This window comes from Schistocerca piceifrons, chromosome 5 (genome assembly GCF_021461385.2).
Source record: "Schistocerca piceifrons isolate TAMUIC-IGC-003096 chromosome 5, iqSchPice1.1, whole genome shotgun sequence".
Classification (NCBI taxonomy): domain Eukaryota; kingdom Metazoa; phylum Arthropoda; class Insecta; order Orthoptera; family Acrididae; genus Schistocerca; species Schistocerca piceifrons.
Genome location: NC_060142.1, coordinates 494,810,124 through 494,832,790, shown reverse-complemented (window position 1 = coordinate 494,832,790; position 22,667 = coordinate 494,810,124). Strand labels below are relative to the sequence as shown.

The 22,667-nt window shown below is 41.8% G+C and overlaps 1 protein-coding gene across 1 annotated transcript in view; it reads left to right on the top strand.

Moving 5' to 3' along the window:
• LOC124799106 (armadillo repeat-containing protein gudu) overlaps positions 1–22,667 on the top strand; it is a 205,876-nt gene that overhangs the window by 160,791 nt on the left and 22,418 nt on the right. Inside the window, exon 10 of the mRNA XM_047262645.1 lies at positions 7,740–7,961. Within this exon, the coding sequence (XP_047118601.1) occupies positions 7,740–7,961 (222 nt within the window). The remainder of the gene's footprint in view (positions 1–7,739; positions 7,962–22,667) is intronic.

Below are 22,667 nucleotides of genomic sequence, written 5' to 3'. Positions count from 1 at the left end.
ATCGCAAGAAAATATTTTCGGCTCCTAGTGCAATGGTGAAAAACTTACAATGCTGCACAACAGGTAACGCCTATTTCCGCTGCTGACAAACAAATTTTGGATTTCTAGGAATACATAACTTTATTTATGAAATGCCACATTTGCATACCACTTGAGTATGACACAGCATACCAATCAAACACAGACCCAATCGAAATCTAAGTGATCAGTATTTTAATAATTCGTGTCGATAGAGGCACGCTTGTGCACAGATACTCAGTTTTATTGAAACAGACTTTCGTCGTAAGGTTATCGTGGGTAGTTTTATTTCATTTATTATAATACAGTGCACAATTTCCGTACAGTTTCCTTTAGTGTTGTTAAAACATTAGTTAACATGAGAGAGAAATTGATCATCAACGATACAAGCGAATTCTCTGACGTTATCTATAACAGTCTGACAATGCACATGCAGTTTATTGATTACATGCATGTAGAAAACTTGTTCTGAGTTAAAGGTGTCAAACAAGGTTTTATGAAGAGTAAAATGCCACTGCCACACGACAGCTAATGTAGAAATACTTTTCTGACGCCAGCTATTAAACCTGAAAAGAACAAAATGTCGCAGAAGTTAGCCCTTTTTCCACATGCGACTATTTTGGGTTGAGAAGTGAAGGGAATTATGTTCAAAGTTCCATTAGATCGATAACTTCAACAGACAGCAGGATGGCATTTTAAAAAATGTAGCAGTGAATGTACCCAAACTCGCGACGTCTTATCAACAGTGCGCGACGCTTACCGTTACGCTACTAGCTAACACATAGCTACAACACCTCCAGAACTCAACAATGATTCCTCCAGAACTTGCGCATTGCACAGTGCTGTGAGATAATGCATATGGCCGGATCTAGACTTCTGAGAGACAGACAGTTACAGCTTTTCTTTTGCACTGCACGACGTTTTTAACAAACAGATAGCGCAATGGAGTGGCTCAAGTCGAAAGGAACACTTCCTGTTTAAATTTCTGCATCATACACTGTTGGCAGTTCTTGTGTAGGTGTCAGTTACGTGATTTTATTTCGGTGATTACAAAATAGAGTCGAATGTATGCACTGAGTAGCCGAGGCAGCTAGTTCATGGCGATTCGGTCAACCAAGTAAATGAATGTACTGAACATGCTGCAAACCACTACAGGGAGGCGGTGTGTCAGAATTCTCATCCAGTGTGACGCAACATCGTTATGATAGAAAAATGAATGATAGAGAAGAGAATTTGATGGTCTCTTGGATTGATGCTAGGTTCATATACTTATGGTCTGGGTTCGATTCCAACTTCTGCTGATGATTTCTGATAAGGAGAGACAGATTCTGTTCTCTTCTGACTACGCCAAGTGAAGAAGGTATAATGGCATTGTGATGTGACATTCATGTTAAACATGATATTCCTTCTCTACCAAGCAGACGTTAGGTTGAACCACAATAAAGTCAGGAGTCGCGACACGTAGAAACTCTATCAACAGTAACGTTTCTTATACTAGTTATTTATTTCTAGTGACGAAACAAACTCTATGTAGTGTCACAGGACACTTATTCCATCTTTTATTTGAGCTTCTGTATGTCGATAAAATTGGTTCTGATCTGGGAATGCGACTCAGACCGCCCTTAACGCGGAATTTGATCCCTTCGTGACAATACAGCTCGACTGCAATTTGTTGTTTGTTCAAAACTGCAGATTCCTCAACATCTCCACATATTGTGCATGAAAGGGTTCGAATCCTGGCCCGACACTGAAGCTTTCATTATGTATTATCAAGCTCTAGCATGAGAACACCTATCTGCTGGTGGGTAATAATTTTGATTTTTTAATGTATTTTCATTCGTTCTTAGCACTAACGGTATCTGACGTTTTTGAGTCCCAGTGAGACACAGAACTGTTTGCGAAATCATTGTGAATTCAATGATGTTATTCCGAGCTGCTGGTGGAGAAAAATTCGGTAGCTAACGTCTCTGTGTGCAGTCAACGATGATATGTGTGGGGCTCGCTTCCCAGTCAGCACTGAACTCTTCGTCATATTATTTCTAGTTCAAACATGCTCACATGTTGCTGCTGGTGTAACAAACCCATTTTTAACGTTCGTTTTCTCTAAAATATAACAGCGATAGATGCCAGGTTGGAGTCCTGGGAAAGAAAAAAATTAATGTTTCGTCTTGTCATTTCAGTTAAAACATCTAGCTACTGCCGAGAAAATCCGATATGTCACAGTTGATTGTGCTTCGATGACAATCCAATTAGGTTCTGGGTTCGAATCCCTGTCCAACACAAAGCTTTACCTCACGGCATTTCAAGTAGGTTACTTGTGAAGAAGCAATATTTAACATCTCTCGTTGTTCGTTAACAAGGACAATAGATGCTGGGTAGGAATTCGCGTCCGTTATGTACGTTATGTAATTTAAAGTTGATTTTGCTAACTGATACTGTCTAAAATTGAAGTATATCACTCTCTGTATGCCTAGTCAGGAATACTGTTAGTTTCTGTCAGTCATGAAGTCTTTGCTTAGTCTGCATGACCTGGGTTTGAATCCATATGCAGAACGAGACGGTTTGTCGTGTCATTTGAAGTTCATACATATTCTCAATCAGCTGCTCGTGAATAACTTAAATTTTTAATGTCATTTTGTGTTAAATAATAAGTACGGTATGTTATTTTCAAGAGGAAATCATGAATACGACGAACTTACTACGTGAATTACCTATCTGACATAATAATGAGAGTGGTAACATGTCATGTATGTCATTTATTGTAATAAATGTGAGCTTACAAGCCTGAAAAATCGTCTTATCTGTGATAAGATGTTCCCTGATATTTGTAGTACCTTGGTATTACTTTACATCTTGAGTTATTGCGATACAGAGCAGTGTTTTCTATTGGTGACTTGTTGGAACCATTTTCAATAGTCACACGACTGTACCGAGGGGCGATTAGAGGACCTGCTAGGCAGCTGCGCTATGTGGGTGGCATTCGAATCAGGCGAAATGCAATTCAGGTCGTTCGGATACTTTTGAGCACCACTGTAGATCAGAAGGGCAGGTTAGAGGGCATTGGAGGGTGAGTGTTCATTGCAGTTGACGAAATTCTGTCTCTATTGAAGTTAGAATTGAGTGTAATAGTGAAGTTATCTGGTCACATATAACAAGTGTAGGTGAAACCAAGTTAATTGTTGTACACTTTTACTGGCTGTGGGATTCCACTATGACAGTTCTGGAGCCATTCAAAGAAAGTCTATGATGAGTATCAAGTAAATACGCAGCTCCTGCAATACCTTAACCCACCGAGTGTAGACTGGGATGTCTAAGGATTCATCATGGGAGGGTACAGAGTGACAGTCATGTGAAATACTTTTGAACACGTTTTCTGAAAACTGTCTTGAGTAGTTAGTTCAGCAGCTGATATGCAATGGAAGTATCTTAGACCTTGTAGCTACAAATAGGTTGGACCCATTGACAATGTCAGTATAGAAATGGGGATTAGCAATCTTGATTTCATTATAGCAACTATGGTTATGAAAGTTAATAAACCAGTCAAGAAGGCTAGGAGCATGTTTCTGCTAGATAGAGCAGATAAGCAATTGATAGCATCTCACTTAGACAATGAATTGACATCACTCAGTTCCAGTAAGATGGACGTAAAGGAATTATGGGCAAAGTTCAGGCAGATTGTAAACCATGGTTTGGAGCATTATGTGCCTACTAAGTGCATTAAGGATGGAAGAGACTCCCAATGATTTAATAACAAAATTTGGAAAATGCTGAGGAAGCAGGCTGTTGCACTCTTGGTTCGAAAGAGAATGCACAAATGATGAGAAGCAAAGGTTTGTAGAGATTCATGCATCTGTGAAAAGATCTATGCGTGAAGCAAACAACAATTACCCCCATCATATCTTAGCAAAAGATGTGGCAGAGAACCAAAACAAATTCTGGTCTTGAGCAAAATCACTAAGCGGATCTATGGCTTCCATCCACTCCCTTGTTGACCAGTCTGGCGTAGCATTCGGAGATACCAAAACGAAAACCAAAATTTTAAATTTCACGTTCAAGAAATCATTCATGCAGGAAAGTTATACAAACGTATCATCATTTGAACTCCAGACACACTCCTGTATGGACGACATAGTAATAAGCATCCCTGGTGTAGAGAAACAATGGAAAGATTAGAAAGCAAGTAAGTCACCAGGTCCGGATGGAATCCCAATTCGATTTTCCAGATTGGTCCCTTAACTAGCTTGCATTTATCACAAGTCTTTTACGCAGCAGAAAGTCCCAGGTGACTGGGAAAAAAGTACAGGTGACTCCTGTACATAAGAAGAGAAAAAGAATGGACCTGCAAAATTATAGACCAATATCCCTAACTTTGGTTTGCTACAGAATCCCTGTACATATTCTCAGTTCAAATACAATAATTTTTCTTGAGGCTGAGAAGCTTATGCTCATGAACCAGCATGAGTTTAGAAAGCATCTTTCATGCAAAACTCAGCTTGCCCTTTTCTCATACGATATACTGTGAACTATGGGTGCAACAGGCAGCATTGGACACAGTGCCCCTTTGCAGGCTGTTAACACAGATATGAGTATATAGTAGACTTTTTACATTACAGAGCCCAGTATGTTGTCCTTGATGGTGAGTGTTCATCAGAGACAAAGGTATCATCAAGAATGACCCAGGGAAGTGTGATAGGAGGAACACTTTTGTTCCCTATATAAATAAATGATTTGGCAGACAGGATGGGCAACAAGCTGCAGTTGTTTGCTGATGATGCTGTGGCATATGGTAAGATGTTGAAGTCAAGTGACTGTAGGAGGTTGCAAGATGAATTAGACAAAATTTATATTTGGTGCGATGAATGGCAAAAAAGTAAATTAATGCAGATAAGTAGGAAAAACAAACCCATAATGTTTGCTTCACACAGTCATGTTGTTTTAAATATCCAGGTGTAATGTTGCAAAGTGATGTGAAATGGAATGAGCATGTGGAGACTGTGGTAGGGAAGGTGAATAGTCAACTTTGGTTTATGGGGAGAATTTTAGGAAAGTGTGGTTCATCTGTAAAGAAGACATCATATAGGATGCTGGTGTGACCTGTTCTTGAGTAACACATGAGTGTCTGGGATCCATATCAGATTGGATTAAAGGGAGACATTGAGAGAGTTCAGAGGGAGGCTGCTAGGTTTTTTACCGGTATGTTTGAACAACATGTAAGTGTTGTGGATGTGCTTCAGGAATTCAACACTATTGAGAAAATTTAGAGAACTGGCATTTGAAGCTGACTGCTGAATGATTCTACTGCTTCCAACATAAATTGTGTGTAAGTACCATGAAGATAAGATACAGGAAACTAGGGCTCATATGGAGGAATACAGGCAGTCATTTTTCCCTTGTTCTATTTGTGAGTGGAACAGGAAAGGAAATAAATAGCAGTGGTACAGAGTACCCTCTACTGTGCACCATAAGGTGGTTTGCAGAGTATCTTTGTAGATGTAAATGTAGAACTGTTTATCTCTTTGAACTAAGTGACAGTCAAATATCATGTTCAGTTAATTAGAACTAAGGAAAACTTATGACTAATAATACTAGCCCACTGCTGGATCTGAGCTATGATGATGCTGCCATCATAGTCAGCTACCACAGAATGGGGCAAGGGGCACGGCATTCTGACATAAATAGACTTACAGCAGCACAAGTGTGTGGAACATCATGAGGGTGTGTCATCACTGACATCTCTCATTAGTGACTGTGTTTCTCTTATGAGGTACCAACTTTAAACTGGGACCTCACTCTTTGACACCGTAGCATGTGAATTGTTCCTATCGAGAAATACTCACTCCAGCTCAAATGCTGTTTGATCTCATATATGAATGTATTTTCGTTAGTAAACATTGGTGTGGTACTAAGCCAAATGCTTTTTGGAACTCCATAAGCAGTGCATTCATCTGAATGCCTTGATTCATGGTTTTCAGGCTGTCAACTGAGAGAAGAACAAGTTGGGTCTTGTATGATTGATGTTTTCAGAATCAATCCTGATTGGCATGGAGAAGGACATACCATTCCAGATACTTCATTGTTTGGGCTCAGAATTTGTTCTAGGGTTGTGAATCACTTTTGCTACCCTTTTAGAAGACAACTGTGACCTGTGCTTTCTTCCAATAACTGTGCATGGGGTTTTGCTCAAGGAATCTATGGTATGTTATGGTTAAAATGGATGCTAGTGTGTTAGTAAGAATGTTGTATACAACAAAAAAATCAAAAACTCTTCCAGAACAAGTACTTCTGAAGCTGGCCTTCCAATACATAACTAGACACTTGACATCTGTCACAAAACCATTTAAATGCTACTGTCTTCTCTCTTACTCCTCCCCCTCCCTCCCACTCAACTGTTGAACAGTGCCTTCTTTTAATCAAATGTTTATTTTCTCTCACATTTTTTCTCTCTCCATATGTATTTCTGTCACATCTTGCTCATTTATCATCCTATTCATTTAATATTTTATTTTCCATTCTGTTTACTCACTTATGTCTCTGTTCTCTCCTTTTCCATTTCTGCCTACATCCTACAGCCTTTATCAGCAAAAGAGAGACAGAGAAACACATATTATTCATACATGAAAGCAAAGCACACCTCACGCACATGTGACCATCAACTCTGGCAGCTCAGGCCAGAATGCAGCTATCACGTGGGATGGCAGCAGCAATCTGGCGGGGGCATGGAAGGGAACTGGATAGTAGTGCATGGGAGGGCTACAGAGGAATACTGTCTGGCAGAGCGTGCAGAGACTAGAATGCCAACAGGTGCACTGTCAGAAGGCTGTGGGGAAGGGAGGTAGAAAAAAAGGAGAAAAAAGGAGAGGAGCGGGGAAAGAAGGGGATGTGCATGGGCAGAGGTTGACAAACAAAGAGGCTTGGAGAGAGAATGGGGAGGAGATGGTAGGACACAGTGGGTGGAAACTGTTGGATGGCGCGTGTGGGGTCAGTATGTTACCATAGGTTGAGGCCTCAATTCAAAGTTGATGGCACTTTCTTTTATCTTTAGGATTCATTTGTTTTATAAACATTTATACTGTGAACTAACTATGTAGCTTGAATTCTCAATGAACTGTCAATTCTGCACTGCACATTGTGATGTCAGATTTCACAATAACACATTTTTCACATACAGTCTGTGTACAATGCCAACTTTCAGCAACTAGTCCTTATTGTATATGCATTACAATAGATTCTGTAAATGTTTGCATATGAGCGATGATTTATATCTTCCTTTGATATGCTTTTTCCAACTAATCTTAGGTAATAGTATATGTACTTGTTCGTAATACTTCATAGCATAGCCTTCTTCCATAGGTTAATACTGAAGCATGCTGCACTGAGAATGTCACATAAAATAATATGCACGAGTGTGTCTATGGTCACCATCAATGTTTAATCATTTATTATGTACGCTCACAGCTTCTAACATATCTCTTATCAAACAGAAAAGTTACACTTTTGTCATAAGTGTGTATCAGGATTAGATTTCAATACTGTGAAATTAACATATCTGAGAATTATGTTCTCTGTATATCATTAATAATTTCTCCAATCGGACTTTAATTGTTATAGCATATCTTCTTATTCAAACTGTATAAGACAAGTGCATTGCTATTTGAAAGCCACCTAATGCTAATATTTAAACACTTGAGAACCAATAAAACTTTTTTGCTCTCTTACATTAGCAAGAGAACCGTCTTCAAGAACATCTGGCAGAGGCCATTGCTAACTGCTGCAGATGGGGCAACAACTGCCATGAATTTGGTCGTCTAGGATCTATTACACCACTTGTTGGTTACATGGCCTCAAAGGATAAGGCTGTTCATCGGACCACAGCTTATGCCCTTCACCAGCTCTCAACTGATCCATTTAACTGCATCACTATGCACCAAAGTGGAGTTGTGCCGGTAGTGTATTTACTTAAGTTTAAATTCAGGTAAATGATAGATTGTATTAAGACAGACTCTGTTTCAAGTAACAGTTTTAACCCCTTAACATAAGGTCCCAAGTAATCTCATTGTTATTATTTTGACAGAAACTTAAAATCCAGAGTACACGTATCACTTGGTATGAGGGACTACCACAGCTGTGATAATATGTTTCATCAGTTGATGAAAACCACAACAGCTGCATTAAAATGATTTTTTAATGAAGACTAGTTTTGTGCCATTGTAGTCACAGCTTCAGTTAACAAACTGTTGACTTAAAGAAAATGCAATAACCATAATCAGAACCATTTTACAACAAAACACCAAACTGATAAATTTGTGACTGACCTGTGAGACATATGGACCTTCAGTATGTAACATACTTAAAACTCCATAAGGGTAAATAATAGTCCCCTACCTTCCAGCACATTATTGTCACATAAACAGAATAAGCAAGTCTCATCCTAGGAAGACTGCACAGCAGTGCATGCACAGAAACCAGGAGAACTGAGTTAGTGAGCCAAGAGCCATCAATTAATACAAGAAGCAATGGCAAAGAGCCAAACTAAACCAATGTAAACATGTGGCTAAGCACTGAAAGAGAAGGAAACCCCATTAAAAAAGACAGAGAATAAGAAGGAGAAAAAGAAGAAGAAGATGTCATGACAGCGGGTGTTAACAGCATTACAAGAATATTGTGAAAAGGAAAGTTGCTACTCACCATATAGCAGAGATGCCAAGTTGCAGATGGGCACTACAAAAAGACTGTCACAAAATAACTTTTGGCAAGTAAGGCCTTCATCAGAATTAGACAGCAAACACACGCATACACACTCACACAAACACAACTCACACACACATGACTGCAGTCTCAGGCAACTGAGGCCTCACTGTGAGCAGTAGCACCGGTGCATGATGCGAGTGGCAACTGGGTGGGAGTAAGGAGGAGGCTGGGGCAGGGAGGGGGTGGGATAGTAGGGTAGGTATGGCAGAGAGTGGTGTGCTATTGGGGAGTGTGGAAGGATGAGGTAGAAAGAGGGTAGGACAGCTATGTGCAGTCAGGAGGTTAGGTAGAGGGAGTGGAGAGTTGGTGAGGGGATAGCAGAAAAGGAGAGAAGTAAAAAAGACTGGGTGCAATGGAGGAATGAGGGCTGTGTTGTGCTGAAATTTGAACAGAGAAGGGGCTGGTTGGGAGAGGACAATGACTAATGAAGGTTGAGGCCAGGAGGGTTACAGGAATGTAGGATATATTGCAGGGAAAGTTCCTGCCTGTGAATTCAGAAAAGCTGGTGTTGGTGGGAAGGATCCATATGACAGAGGCTGCAAAGCAGTCATTGAAATGGAGGATGTCATGTTTGGCAGCATGCTCAGCAACAGCGTGGTCCACTTGTTTGTTGGCCACAGTTTGTCAGTGGCCATTCATGCGGACAGACTGTTTGTTGGTTATCATGCCCACATAGGATGCAGCACAGTGGTTGCAGCTTAGCTTGTAGATCACATGACTGGTTTCACAAGTAGCCTTGCCTTTGATGGGATAAGTGATGTTTGTGACCAGAGTGGAATAGGTGGTAGTGGTGGGAGGATATATGGGAAAGGTCTTGCATCTAGGTCTATAACAGGGGTATGAGCCATGAGGTAAGTGGTTGGGAGCAGAGGTCATGTAGGGATGGACGAATATGTTGTTTAGGTTCAATGGATGGTGGACTACCACTGTGGGAGGGGTGGGAAGGATAGTAGGCAGGACATTTCTCATGAAATATAATAGAAGCAGTCCCACAAAAGGCATAAGCGGAGAGTAAACATAACACATAATAAGTATGTTTACTCTCTGCATATGTCTTTTGTGGCACTCTTTCTATTATCTTTCTATGGCTTAACTTTTGACTTGTTTATGTGATACTTTGTCAGGTTACGTTGATATCTTCTTGGTACTTGTAATGCTATTAACACCTGCTATCATGTGTTTTGGTCTGTACAGGGGTTTTCCTGTCTTCCAGTGCTTACCCACATTCTTACATCACTTTAATTTGGCACTTTTCCATTGCTTCTTGCATCAGTTGATGACTCTTGGCTTACTAGATTGGCTCTATTCAGTTCTGCAAATGCACCAATGAGCAGTCTTGTTAGGATGGGGTTTGCTTATTCTGTCTACATGACACTAGTGTAGTTGGCTGCTGCCTGAGAAGATATACCACATATTTCCAGTAAGCCAGTTTTGAGTTGGAGATTCTTTCTATGGTTAGGATCCCAGTTCTTATTCAACTTCTTGTTTCTAGAACTAGGTCTTTCTCTGGTTATTTTATTCTGGACAGTTGCATACTTTGTGATGCCAGTTTTGTGCTGAAAGTTAGGGAACTTCTAATATTTACCTTTACAGAGCTTTTAGGATGTAGTATATTGAAAGTTTCATATATCACACATGTCAGTCAGAATTTTATCAGTCTGGTGTGTTGTTTTAGGATAGTTCTAATTACAGTTATTGTGTCTTCTTTAGGTCAACAGTTTGTTAGCTGAAGTTGTGACTATAATGAAATGAAACTGGCCATGATTAGTAATTTGATTTGGCATGTCTGTTGTGGTTTTCATCAACTGAAATGTCCAGAGTATAATCCGGCAACTTAAGAACAGACCTTTGAAAAAATAAAACCTTGTTTATATACATTTCGGCACTGACAGTTACGTGTTTGGTCACTAGAGAGCATCCAGTCCTACATTTATAGTCTGGGTGTCATATTTTGGTGAGCAGCTTTGGATACTCAAGAACAAAATTTATGCTTTCAGTTTCTGTCCGGTTTTGTTATTAGGCAGTGCTTCCAAAAATAGATACCTATAGTGATCCTGAGTTTGACATTCAATTTAGCAGCTCAGAAAGTTAAAAAGAAAGTGATGTTACTTTACTGGAAGTGACAACAGTTGCTAAAAGTGCTTACCATGGTACAGGATAAATATGTCTACTGTGCTCCAGCCAGCTCCTCCAAGATTTCTGTTGTGAAATACATGGCCCGACTTAACATCCAAACAGAAACTAAAAAATGACTATGTTCCAGAATACTTTAATCAACATCCAATGCATGAGTTTACTTGAGATTTTATTAATGTTGATCTTGAAAAATTTGTGATTAATTATTTTGGACTTGAAAAGCTACCTTCATGTGTCTAAATGTAATGCCATTAATTAATAAAAAAACATTAATTTTTGGAACATAACCTGTAAAAAAATCATTATGTTAAGAGGTTAATAAATGAACCCTAACTTTTAAATGTGAAAGGTATTTCATAACACTGAGTATTTTATGGCCTATCTAAAGGTATAAATGCAGTATTTTTAATTCCCATCATCATCAACTACAAGTTGACTAAAATAACAATTAAAACTTGATACTCTGAAACCTCAAATCCAATGAAATTGATAAAACTGTGCCATTAACTTTACTCAGATCTTGCAAGCCACTGAAATCAGTATTCACTTTGCAGTAAATGTACTTCTTAATGGTAACTGTGGTTAACAACGAAAATCTGTTTAAAACAAACTATGATTTTCAGTGAACAATGACTATGAAAGGTGGTCGAGTGGTGACACTAGATTCATATTTGGGAGGGTGGCAATTCAAATCTCTATCTGGCTTTCCAGAGACAGATTTTCTATGGTTTTCCTAAATCACTTAGGGAAACAGCCGAACAGTTTCATCACAAAAGAAACATCAATTTTCAAAAGAACAATGTAAGTTTGTGCTTCTCCCTAATAACTTCGTCAATGGAGGGACATTAAACTCTAACATTTCTTCCTCCCTTTTTCACTTTTATTCCATTGATTCTGTTGTTAAAAAGGCATTATCATATAATGTACAGAAGTGTGAGAGACGTGTCCACTGTAATCATTATGATACTGTGGTGTTTTCACATTTTACTCATATCCCTGCAGATATTATTTCCTGGGTACAATGAATAAAGTGACATTTTTTACCCCTGAGATACAGTAAGCATATCTGAAGTGCCACAAGACAATAGTCATATCATATTTTCAATCCACGCAATGAGGAGACATGTATTACAGGTCGTACAAAGATTAGCTGACTGTAAATGACAATACTGAGATGAAAACTGTGCTTGCATATGATCAGCATGTGCTGATGCTGCAATCAGCTGGAGCTTGTGTTCCAGTCTCCATGAATGTGTTTCAGTCAATGGTGCTGGAGGTGGAAAAGGCTCCCATTTCATCTAGGACCAGCTCTGACAGCACCGAATCCAGGGATATGGATCTCCCAGGTGTCTGAAGTTGTATTCAGACAGCTCCAGGGGCAGTGGTGGTTGTCCCAAGGTGGAAGCCACTAACTGTTCATGTGGCTGGTTGGCGTGTTGTACCGTAATGACATTAGTGACATCCACCATGAACATTTGTCATCCCAGGGAAGCTCTGACACATCAGATATCCATTTTGGGACTCTCTCAGAGGTGCAAGCACAAACCTCTGTGCATAGCAAGTAGTGGTGGTGATGGTTGGGCTGGCATGGGCATGCTGTAGGTCTCAGGAGGTCCAAGAGGTTCGGTCCAATGGCCATGCAGCACTTCTACCAAAGTGCCCCCTTGTATCAGTGTGGTCGTGTGTGAGGCTAGAAACTGCATCAAGACCTCAGCCTTGGGTGCAACTGACAGTGACTTGTGCATCTGCACCTTAAAGGTGTGGACAAAGGATAAATAATCTGCTTCATCTCCTGAAGCAGGGGGATGGGGGAGGGGGGTGCCATTGTCAGGTACACTATGCTAGTCTCAGAGCAAACATCCTGTGCCATATTGGATGAAAATAGGAGGCCGTTGTCCAAAATGATAGTTTCTAGGGCCCTTTCAATGGTGACTATGTTCTGCGAGTGCTTATTGCCTCCACTGATGTGGTATTTTACATTTGAACCACATAAGGAAACTTGGAAAATGAGTATATTACAATGACCAACATATCTCTCTGAAAAAGGAGCTGTTAAAGTCCAAATGGATGCATTCCCAAGAACACTGCTATGTTGGCCATGCATTAAACCATTGCACAGCTGATGGCAGTGTGGATACATAACTCTCACAGGAGCTGGCTGCACTCTCAAAGTGCTGCATGATGCCGGGCCATTAGGCATGCTGCCTTGCAAATGCTTTCATGCATGTTACCCCTCAGTGATCAGCATGCAGGAGCCTTATGACATGCTGACACAGTGGCAGCAGGATGAGCTCGGCATTCATCATCATCCAGTGTCAGCCCTACTTTCTAGGGAAAAATATCTGTGGAGTTCTGGAGGAGAGTGGAGTGGAAGGTGTTCGACTAACCTTGACAAATGTACTTCATAACATTATGATAAAGCCTTCATTGGTATCCTTCACAATTACAGATGCAGTGACAGAAATCTCTTGTAGTCAGTTTTGGAAGGTGTCATCTATTTGAAAGCACAGTGTTTCCCAAGAGTGAGGTGTGGGACCAGAACCTTAGGTAGCCTGAATATGCCATCAGCATTGATGTGTTGTGCTGTTGGTCAATATTCCATTGAATAATTGTAATTGTTGAGGAACAGGATGTAGTATTGTAGACATTTTTTTAAAAACTGGTTATTAGGACCAAATAAGGAAATTAATGAGTTATGGTATGGTATGAGGAGAAATTTGATGCTATAAAAATGTATGGAATTTTTGGAAACTAAATATGTTAGTCAGGCTTCCTTGGTTTATTTATTTATTTATTTAGCAGTTGGCCTGAATTGAGTGTTTCAGACACATGTGTAGTTATTGTTCATGCCACTCCATTTCTGAGAGAAACAATAGTCCTGATGCCATGTTGAGATGGATCAGTGGCCATGGTAAGACATTTTGATGAGTTGAAGGTCACCAGACCAGGAGCAGACTTGGGGTAATATTTTAACTTGCAAAAAGTCTCCTGTCACTGCTGTGACCATTCACATTTTGCCCCTTTCTTGCATAGATTATTAAGGGGCCTGGCAAACTTGTAAATTTTGCATAATAATTTATTCTGTCAAGAAATGACAGGAAATCTTTTGAGTTCATAGGTGCCAAGGTTCGTTTTTTTTTTTTTCTTTTTTTTTCTCCATCATGTATTCTATGGCTTTCTTATATTGCTGGGTCATTAGAAGTCCTTTCCAGTTCATTATGCAGCCAAAGGATGCTGCTTGCTCTTGAAAAAATTCACACTTTTTTATGTGCACACTTTTGTATGTTGTTGTCAGGAACAGAACACTTAAGTCCACAAGATATTGTTCTCCTGTAGCACCACTTACTAATATATTGTCCAGATCACTGACTGTGTTCAGAACATTTTCAATCAGCTGCTCCAAAATCATTCAAAATTGCTGGTGCACTAACAATTCTGAAAGGCAAACTGCTGTATCTGTATATTCGTAATCGAGTGGTGGTGACCATGCACTGGTGGGATTGTTTGTCTATTGGCAATTGTAAATGTGCTTCGGATAGATCAATTTTAGAGAAGTACTGATAGTCATGAGGTCTTTTGGCCTTGGATTTAGGTATACATCAACTTCTGCTTGGCACTTATAGTTGATTTGTAGGCATCATAGACACGTAACGAGCCACTCAGTTTTTTTGTAACACTACCAATGGTATTGCCCATTAACTGGATATGACAATGTGTGGATGTATTGTTGAGCCAGGCAATCTAATTTGGAGTTGAGGTCATCTCTTAATGCTGCTGATGTTAGTCTATCTCTGAAGTAGTGAAGGTGTACCCTCCCTCCCCCAGGGGAGAGATTTATGAGGGAGGGGAGCAGGTCAGAAGAAAGCAGGATGCAGTCAGACTAACCAAAAATTTTATGTTCTTCTTACAATTAGCAAATACATTTTTGTACAGTTGGCAGTATAGGCTTTGCCTGATGCATCACCAGGTTACTGCTGACAACACACATTCTTCAGTCTACTCTTTGCATTCTCAACTCAGTGTTATGTCTGTTGTACTCTGCAGAAGTAAGTATTATTTTTGTTGGTTTTGTACGTTGTGGAGATGTATGGTAAAAGGAGATTGTATAATGAAGAATATATTAAGTATGGATCACTGGGGTAACCCACACTTACTGCATCAGTTGTACCGGTAGCTCATTGTCCGTCAAAGTTAAGCGGGATGCTAGGTGCCAGCCCATAACATGTTGTTCAATCAGCCTGTGCTGGAAACCAGGAGCCAAGCTAGGACACCAGAAGCCGGCACCTACAGACAGTGTCGACAGCTGTGCGTCCAGAGTGGTGCATGCAGCTGCCATCCAGCTCCACCATGCGGAAATATCTTTTTTTTTCCCACTGTTTGTCTAACTGGTACCAACTTGGCAATTTACAAGAATGATATACTGAACAGGTTTGTGTTTTCAGTATTAAGTGATTGTATTTTTACTGGCATAGGGCCAAGCTGGACATGGTGTTGAGGGTCTGTTAATAAGGCCTCAACCTTTGCCGGTCAATCTGCCTCCATTCCCCACCTACAATGCCACCACCAAAGAGTGAGACTCATGTGAAAAATGTCTAGGGCAACACTTTACAGCCTTTTAGCTAATAGACCAAACTCCATTAAAGCTTGTGACGAAGCAAGCTGGGATCTTTCTACTTCCTCTCTTGTTTTGCCATCTGACTCCTTAAATTCATTTTATTTTCATTTTTGCCTAATTACCACTAACATACATGAGTATAAACTGCATTTCCATAAAAGAGAAAGGTTGGCCATCAATCTTAAGGAATATAACACCAGGTCTAATTTTGTGCTTAGTTTTGTGTATGTAATTAATTTCCTAATTTATTTCGACTATTCCTAGTTAACCCTCAAGCAGGCACGCTGATTTTCGTAACACGAGCGGGCGTGTGGCACACTTTGTACACCTATAGTCAAAAGCTGTCATTATGCTACCAAGGGAAACAAAAAAAAAATGGTTCAAATGGCTCTGAGCACAATGGGACTTAACTTCTGAGGTCATCAGTCCCCTAGAACTTAGAACAACTTAAACCTAACTAACCTAAGGACATCACACACATCCATGCCCCCAAGGGAAACATGTATGAGCTAAATCACAGTTTAATTTTAGTTTATTTAAACAACAATACAAGGAACTTATACGAAATCAGTAATTTACTATTTGTTTAAACAAGTAAGAAACCTTCATATCATTCTATTGCTGCAGCTGACATAACAATCTATTCCAACACTTTTTTAAGCACATACTGAATAAAAACACTTTCATTGCAATATAGAAGGACAAAGGCTTTATGTATTGAAGAAGTATCAGTTATCACAAAGTTTCTTCCATCTACACAGTTAATTGTCTTGCGCATTTTTGGGAAATGCTTTACACTTCTCACATATATACACTGTTTCTACATGTCCTTTGCAAACAAAGCAATAGCATGAGCTACAGCTTACAGTAGTAGATGTGTTTCTTACTCATCCACACATCACACACTGACTTCTTTTCATGCTGGTAGACACCTCAGTTCTTTCAGCATATTTATCTTTCTATTTCATGAGGAAAACTGCAATGCCGGCAGGAAGTGAAGGACTATTAGCTCTTTCCACTAGTTGAGGCTTCATAAGAGACAGTGCTAAATCTTTCAAGAAAATTCTTCTCTTCTTTTTTGTATTTGTCTCATTTGCATGTAAGATTATTTGAGCATTGATTCCTGCTATATCCATTAGAGCATAGAACACAACCAATGGCCATCTTCTTGTCACATGTGCAACGGAATATGCACCTCCCCATTGATGGACTGTGTCGACTCTGCCCTTTGTTATATTGTAATCCAAAATTATATCTGGTTTACCTGTAACTTCATCAATGGTTCCAAAATCACGCATAGTTGAAAGGAATAGAACTGCCTTGTTTTGTTTCAGCAAATACGAAACTAGTGTCACATCTGTTGTGACTCGCCGATCATTCAAAGCGCCGCCACGCAATTACATGCGTCTTCTACGTGCGGCGCTGTCTGCCAGCCATGCAGCAGCTGCGCCACCTAAGCGGCCAGCCGAGCAGCGGCCGCTAGACTGGGATTCAGTGCTCATTCGAATGCTAACGTGTACACATGTCTTGCTTGTTAACTTACTCTGTGACTTATATGTGTTGTGTCGTTCTGAAATATATGTGTTAAACTTGACGTTATAACAATTGGCGACAAGGTAGTGGATTTTTCCTTTTCACCGTTGACCCACAGGTTTCCATGGCTACTGTTGAGCAACTATTGCAAAATCTCCTTGAACAGCAAACACTTCTAACAGTGGCGATTCGCGATTTCGTCGCGGCGTCAAATGCGGAGCATTTCTCATCGTTGGCTATACCTCCTTTTCCTCCTTACAACGAGATGGCGGAAGACTGGTCTGATTATGAAAAACGTCTTTGACAGCACTTCTTGGCATTTCGTGTCATGGACGAACAACCATGTAAGTCTCTGTTCCTTTCCTGGATTTCACCTCAAATGTATCGGTTGTTGTCGCAATTGGCTACTTTGAAGGACCCTGCTTCTTTGTCCTTTGCTGAAATGTGCTCACTTCTGTCTGTCTATTTTCAAAAGCAAACGCATGTGGTAGCCTCTCGTGTTGCCTTTTATCATTGTCAAAAACAACCGAATCAATCCTATCGTGCTTGGGCTGCTGAACTTCACGGCCTCAGTCGAAAGTGTCAATTTGTTACTGACGTTCACAAAGAATCCTATGCCGATTCCATGGTACGGGATGCTATTATCTGGTCGGCGCGCGACAAAGAAGTTCGGCAACGTGCCCTTCAGTTGGCAAATCCGACTCTAGATGAAGTTCTCTCCATTGCGCAGTCTTTTGAAATTTCTCGCACTGCTGGGGCGCAAATAGAGGCGTGGGGTGATGTCGGGGAAATATAACCTCTGTGCGCTGTTGACGACGCCGGCCGATGTGGCCACAGTGCACTCCCACACGCAGCCTCGGCCTAACCGTAAACAACCTGCTAAGAAACTGCAGCAAAATCCCCGGCAATTTCCTTCATGTCTGCGGTGTTTTACGAAACATTCACGCGAGGATTGTCCCCAACGTTGGGCTGTGTGTCACAATTGCAAAAAGAAAGGTCATGTGTCTTCTGTTTGCAAATCCGACCGCATACATGATGTTCATGAACATGACGCTGATTCTGATTCTGTGTTATCTGTCAATTGCACTTCTTCCCTTTCAGGGAAGTTATTCCTCACTGTCCAAATCCTTGGTCGAGATGTTCGCATGCAGGTGGATACCGGTTCTGCTGCCACTATAATTAATTCTCAGACGTATCTTCAGTTGGGTTCTCCACTCCTGTCACCTGTCACTCGGCAATTACGAACATACAATAAACAGAAGGTTTCTCTCTTGGGACAGTTTAATGCTGAGGTATCTTACAAATCCATCGCTCACACTGTTCCCATATTTGTGGTCGACCAGAGCAGCGCAGAAAATCTTTTTGGTTTCGATGCCTTTCGCGTTTTTGGGTTCTCCATAGATGACTCTGTCAATATTGTCTCTGATGCTATTCCTTATGCTCAACTGGATTCTTTGTCGACGACGTTTTTCGCCGCTTTTTCCTCCTGGGTTAGGCCGTGCAAATGACTTTGAAGCTCATATCACGCTCAATCCCACTGCTCGGCCTAAGTTTTTTCGGGCTCGGCCTATTCCTGTGGCCCTTCGTGATCGGGTAAAACGGGAGTTGGATCGTCTCATTACTTCAGGGGTCTTGCTTCCTGTCAATTCCAGTGAGTGGTCCTCTCCTGTCGTTGTCGTTGCTAAGCCAAATAGTGATATTCGTCTCTGTGGCGATTTCAAAGCCACTGTAAATGCTCAATGCCTCATCAACACATACCCTATGCCCCATCCTGAAGAACTGTTCACTAAACTTGTTGGAGGCCAGTATTTTTCTAAAATTGACCTGTCAGAAGCTTATCATCAACTTCCTCTCGACACTGCTTCCCGGTAGTTTCTGGTCCTTAACACGCCTTTCGGCCTCTATCAATACCAACGCTTGCCATTCAGGGTTGCTAGCACCCCTGCTCTCTTTCAGCGATTCTTGGAACAATTATTGCTCCCTGTCCCTGGGTGTATCAATTACATGGACGACATTGTTGTCACTGGCTCCACCACTGAAGAACATCTTCAAAATCTCCGCACACTTTTTCATGTCTTACAGACTGCCGGTCTTAAGTGTAATCTTCAGAAGTCACAATTTTTTCAGGCATCTATCACGTACTTGGGGTTTCAACTCTCTCGGGATGGTATCCGTCCACTTCAGCAAACTGTCGCTGCGATCTATGCCCTTCCTCGCTTACATCTGTTAAGGAACTGCAGGCCTTCTTGGGGAAAATAGCATACTATCACAAGTTTTTACCGTCTGCGGCTTTGGTGGCTGAGCCGTTGCATCGCCTGTTGCATAAAAACGTGCCTTTTCACTGGTCCGCGTCATGCGATGCGGCTTTCCAGAAATTGAAGACTATGCTGAAACAGGCCCCGTGCCTGGCTACTTATCGACCTTGCCAACATCTTGTTCTTGCCACAGACGCCTCTCAATACGGGGTCAGTGCAGTCCTTGCGCACCGTTTTTCTGACGGTTCAGAACAACCCATTGCTTATGCCTCCAAAACGATCACGAATGCTCAACAAAAGTATTCTCAAATTGAAAAAGAAGCTTTGGCCATTATTTATGCTCTTCATAAGTTTGGTGTTTTTCTCTATGGCTCAAAATTTCATCTTGTTACAGATCACAAACCACTTGTTTCCTTGTTTCATCCATCAACGTCACTTCCCGACAAGGCTGCACACTGCCTCCAGCGTTGGGCTCTTTATTTGTCTCGTTTCAATTATGAGATTCATTTCCGGCCAACAGCTCAACATGCAAATGCTGATGCTCTTTCTCACCTTCCCATGGGTCCTGATCAGGCATTCGATAGGGACGAACTTTTGTGTTTCCACCTGGATGTTGCCGAGCAGCGGGTTGTGGACGGGTTCCCCATCACTGGGGACAGGCTGGCGGCTGCTACGGGTTCTGACCCTACCCTCTCCTGGGTTTTACGCTGTATTCAGAAGGGTTGGCCAGATCGCCCATCCGCTAAGACTTCTGATCCGTTGCGGAACTACTACGCTTTGCGCTACCGCCTCACGGCTAGGGATGGTGTTATCCTCCTTTCCACTGACGATGCTTCGCCGTGTGTTGTGGTACCTGCGTCTTTGCATGCTTCGGTCTTGCGCCTCCTTCACCAAGGTTACTGGGGTGTGTCTCGCACAAAATCTCTGGCGCGCCGTCATGTGTACTGGCCTGGCATCGACTCTGAAATAGCACACATGGTCGCTGCCTGCGGCTCTTGTGCATCACAGGCCACTGCCCCGAAGTCATCTTTGCCACCGTGGCCTTCGCCTGAGAAGCCCTGGGAGCGTATTCATGCTGACTTTGCGGGACCCTTTTTAGGTACTTATTGGCTCCTCATAATTGACGCCTACTCTAACTTTCCTTTCATTGTCCGTTGCACGTCGCCTACCACCGCGACAACCACCAGTGCTCTCGCCCGCATTTTTTCTTTGGAAGGCCTCCCCTCTACTCTTGTTACTGATAATGGTCCGCAATTTGCCTCTTCCGAATTTGCGGATTTTTGTGCTCATCACAGCATTATGCTTGTCACGGGCCCGCCATTCCATCCACAATCCAACGGTGAGGCTGAACGACTGGTCCGCACATTTAAGGCTCAGATGCGGAAACTTCTGACTTCTAATGCTGCTGATGATGCGCTCCTCCAGTTTCTGGCGTCTTACCGTTTCACCCCCATGGGCAACCACAGCCCAGCTGAGCTCTTACACGGCTGACAGCCCCGCACGCTACTTCATCTTCTGCGGGGCCGCGGGTGCCTTCACTTGGCCGGTTCACTGCCGACGACCTCGTCTGGGTACGGGGATATGGTAGGCGGCCAAAAGGGAGCCCGGGCCGCATCTTACGACACCGTGGCAGACGCCTGTATGAAATCCAGATGGACACAGGTGTTGCAGTGCGTCATTCGGACCAGCTTCGGCCTCGTGTGCCGGCAACGCCTGTTCCAAATGCCGCTATACCACCTTCGGCTCTACCTGACGCTCGGGATCTTGGCATCTCTCAATACTCACAATGCAGCCCTCTCACCGTCATCGCGATGCCAGCTCAAGAAAGGATGCCACCAGGAGACGTGTCCATGCAGGAACCGGATGACCATCCTCTGTCAGAGCAAATCTACTCGCCTCCTCCTCCAACGGACGCCGACACATCGCCCATGTCTCTTGTCATATCAACTGGACTTGCCACAATGGGCAGATTGGTGCATGGGGCCCGAGCAGATTCGACCCCTACGTCTCCTGTCATCTCGACCCGTTATCATCGGGGACACTTCCGTCCGTACGGGAAGCCTCCTCCTCGAGACTTTACGGCAAGTCAAACAATGCCTATGGACGTTAGCCATCTCCAGGACACCTCCATCAAGGCTAGTGCACCAATTTCAAAGGGGGGGAAAAGTGTTGTGACTCACCGATCATTCAAAGCACCGCCGCGCAATTACGCGCGTCCTCTGTGCGGCGCTGTCTGCCAGCCATGCAGCAGCTGCGCCACCTAAGCGGCCAGCCGAGCAACGGCCGCTAGACTGGGATTCAGTTCTCATTCGAATGCTAACGTGTACACATGTCTTGCTTGTTAACTTACTCTGTGACTTATATGTGTTGTGTTGTTCTGAAATATATGTGTTAAACTTGACGTTATAACAATATCATTCTGAAAACCAAATAAAGAGGAGTCGATAGCCCTACATTTCCCAGGTAAAATCTTCTTGTGGGATCTCACGTTTGTTTTCCCTCTATGTGCCAATGCATGTTAGAAGCTTTTTCAAAAGGGAATAGGCTAAGGTATAGCTAGTGTACCAATTATCCATTATAATGTTTCTTCCAAAGCATTCAGTGTGAGTAACTAGCCTTCCTACAATTTCACAGGGAGAATTAGGAACATCGTATGGTCCTTTATGTTGTTTTCCACAACACACTTCAATATTATTAGTGAAGAATGCTTTAGCAACCGCTAAAACAAAATTCTTTATGCTGTACTTCACTTGTTTTTTCGGGATATACTGAACAAAAGAACAGTGACCCCGTAAAGCTTGCAACTTTTCATCTACTGTCACAAATTGTCCTACACTATAAGCATTCCTGCACCTCACCACAAAGGCATCTGATACTTGCCTTATTGCAGCAAGTTTATCAGTTACTCTTATTTCTTGCCTTGTACTCTTGTTGTCAAAATGGATAGATCATAAAAGGAACAGAAATCTTCTGTAGTTCATCACACCTCTCGTAATGTCCACATCTGCTGCCACAGTTCCATGACATTTGTGTGGTTGGCTTTCTCAGTCCCAATGAGATACAGCAATCCCAATAATGCCATTATTTCACACCTTCTAGTTCCCTTAGCATTCCTTTCTCTGGTATATTGTACACATTGTTTCTTAGATTGAATGTATATGTTTGTGTATTTTACAATTTCATCAATCATTTCCAGGCTAAGCATTGTCCATAAAGCCTCCGTTTCACTAGTGACTCCTCTGGCAACACATGTAGTTCCAGGGAATATTTTCACAATATTCCGTCTTTTTGTTTTCGAAGTCACATTAGGACATATTTTATTCCATTTACAAGTTTAGTCCCTCCCAATAAAAATACCACCT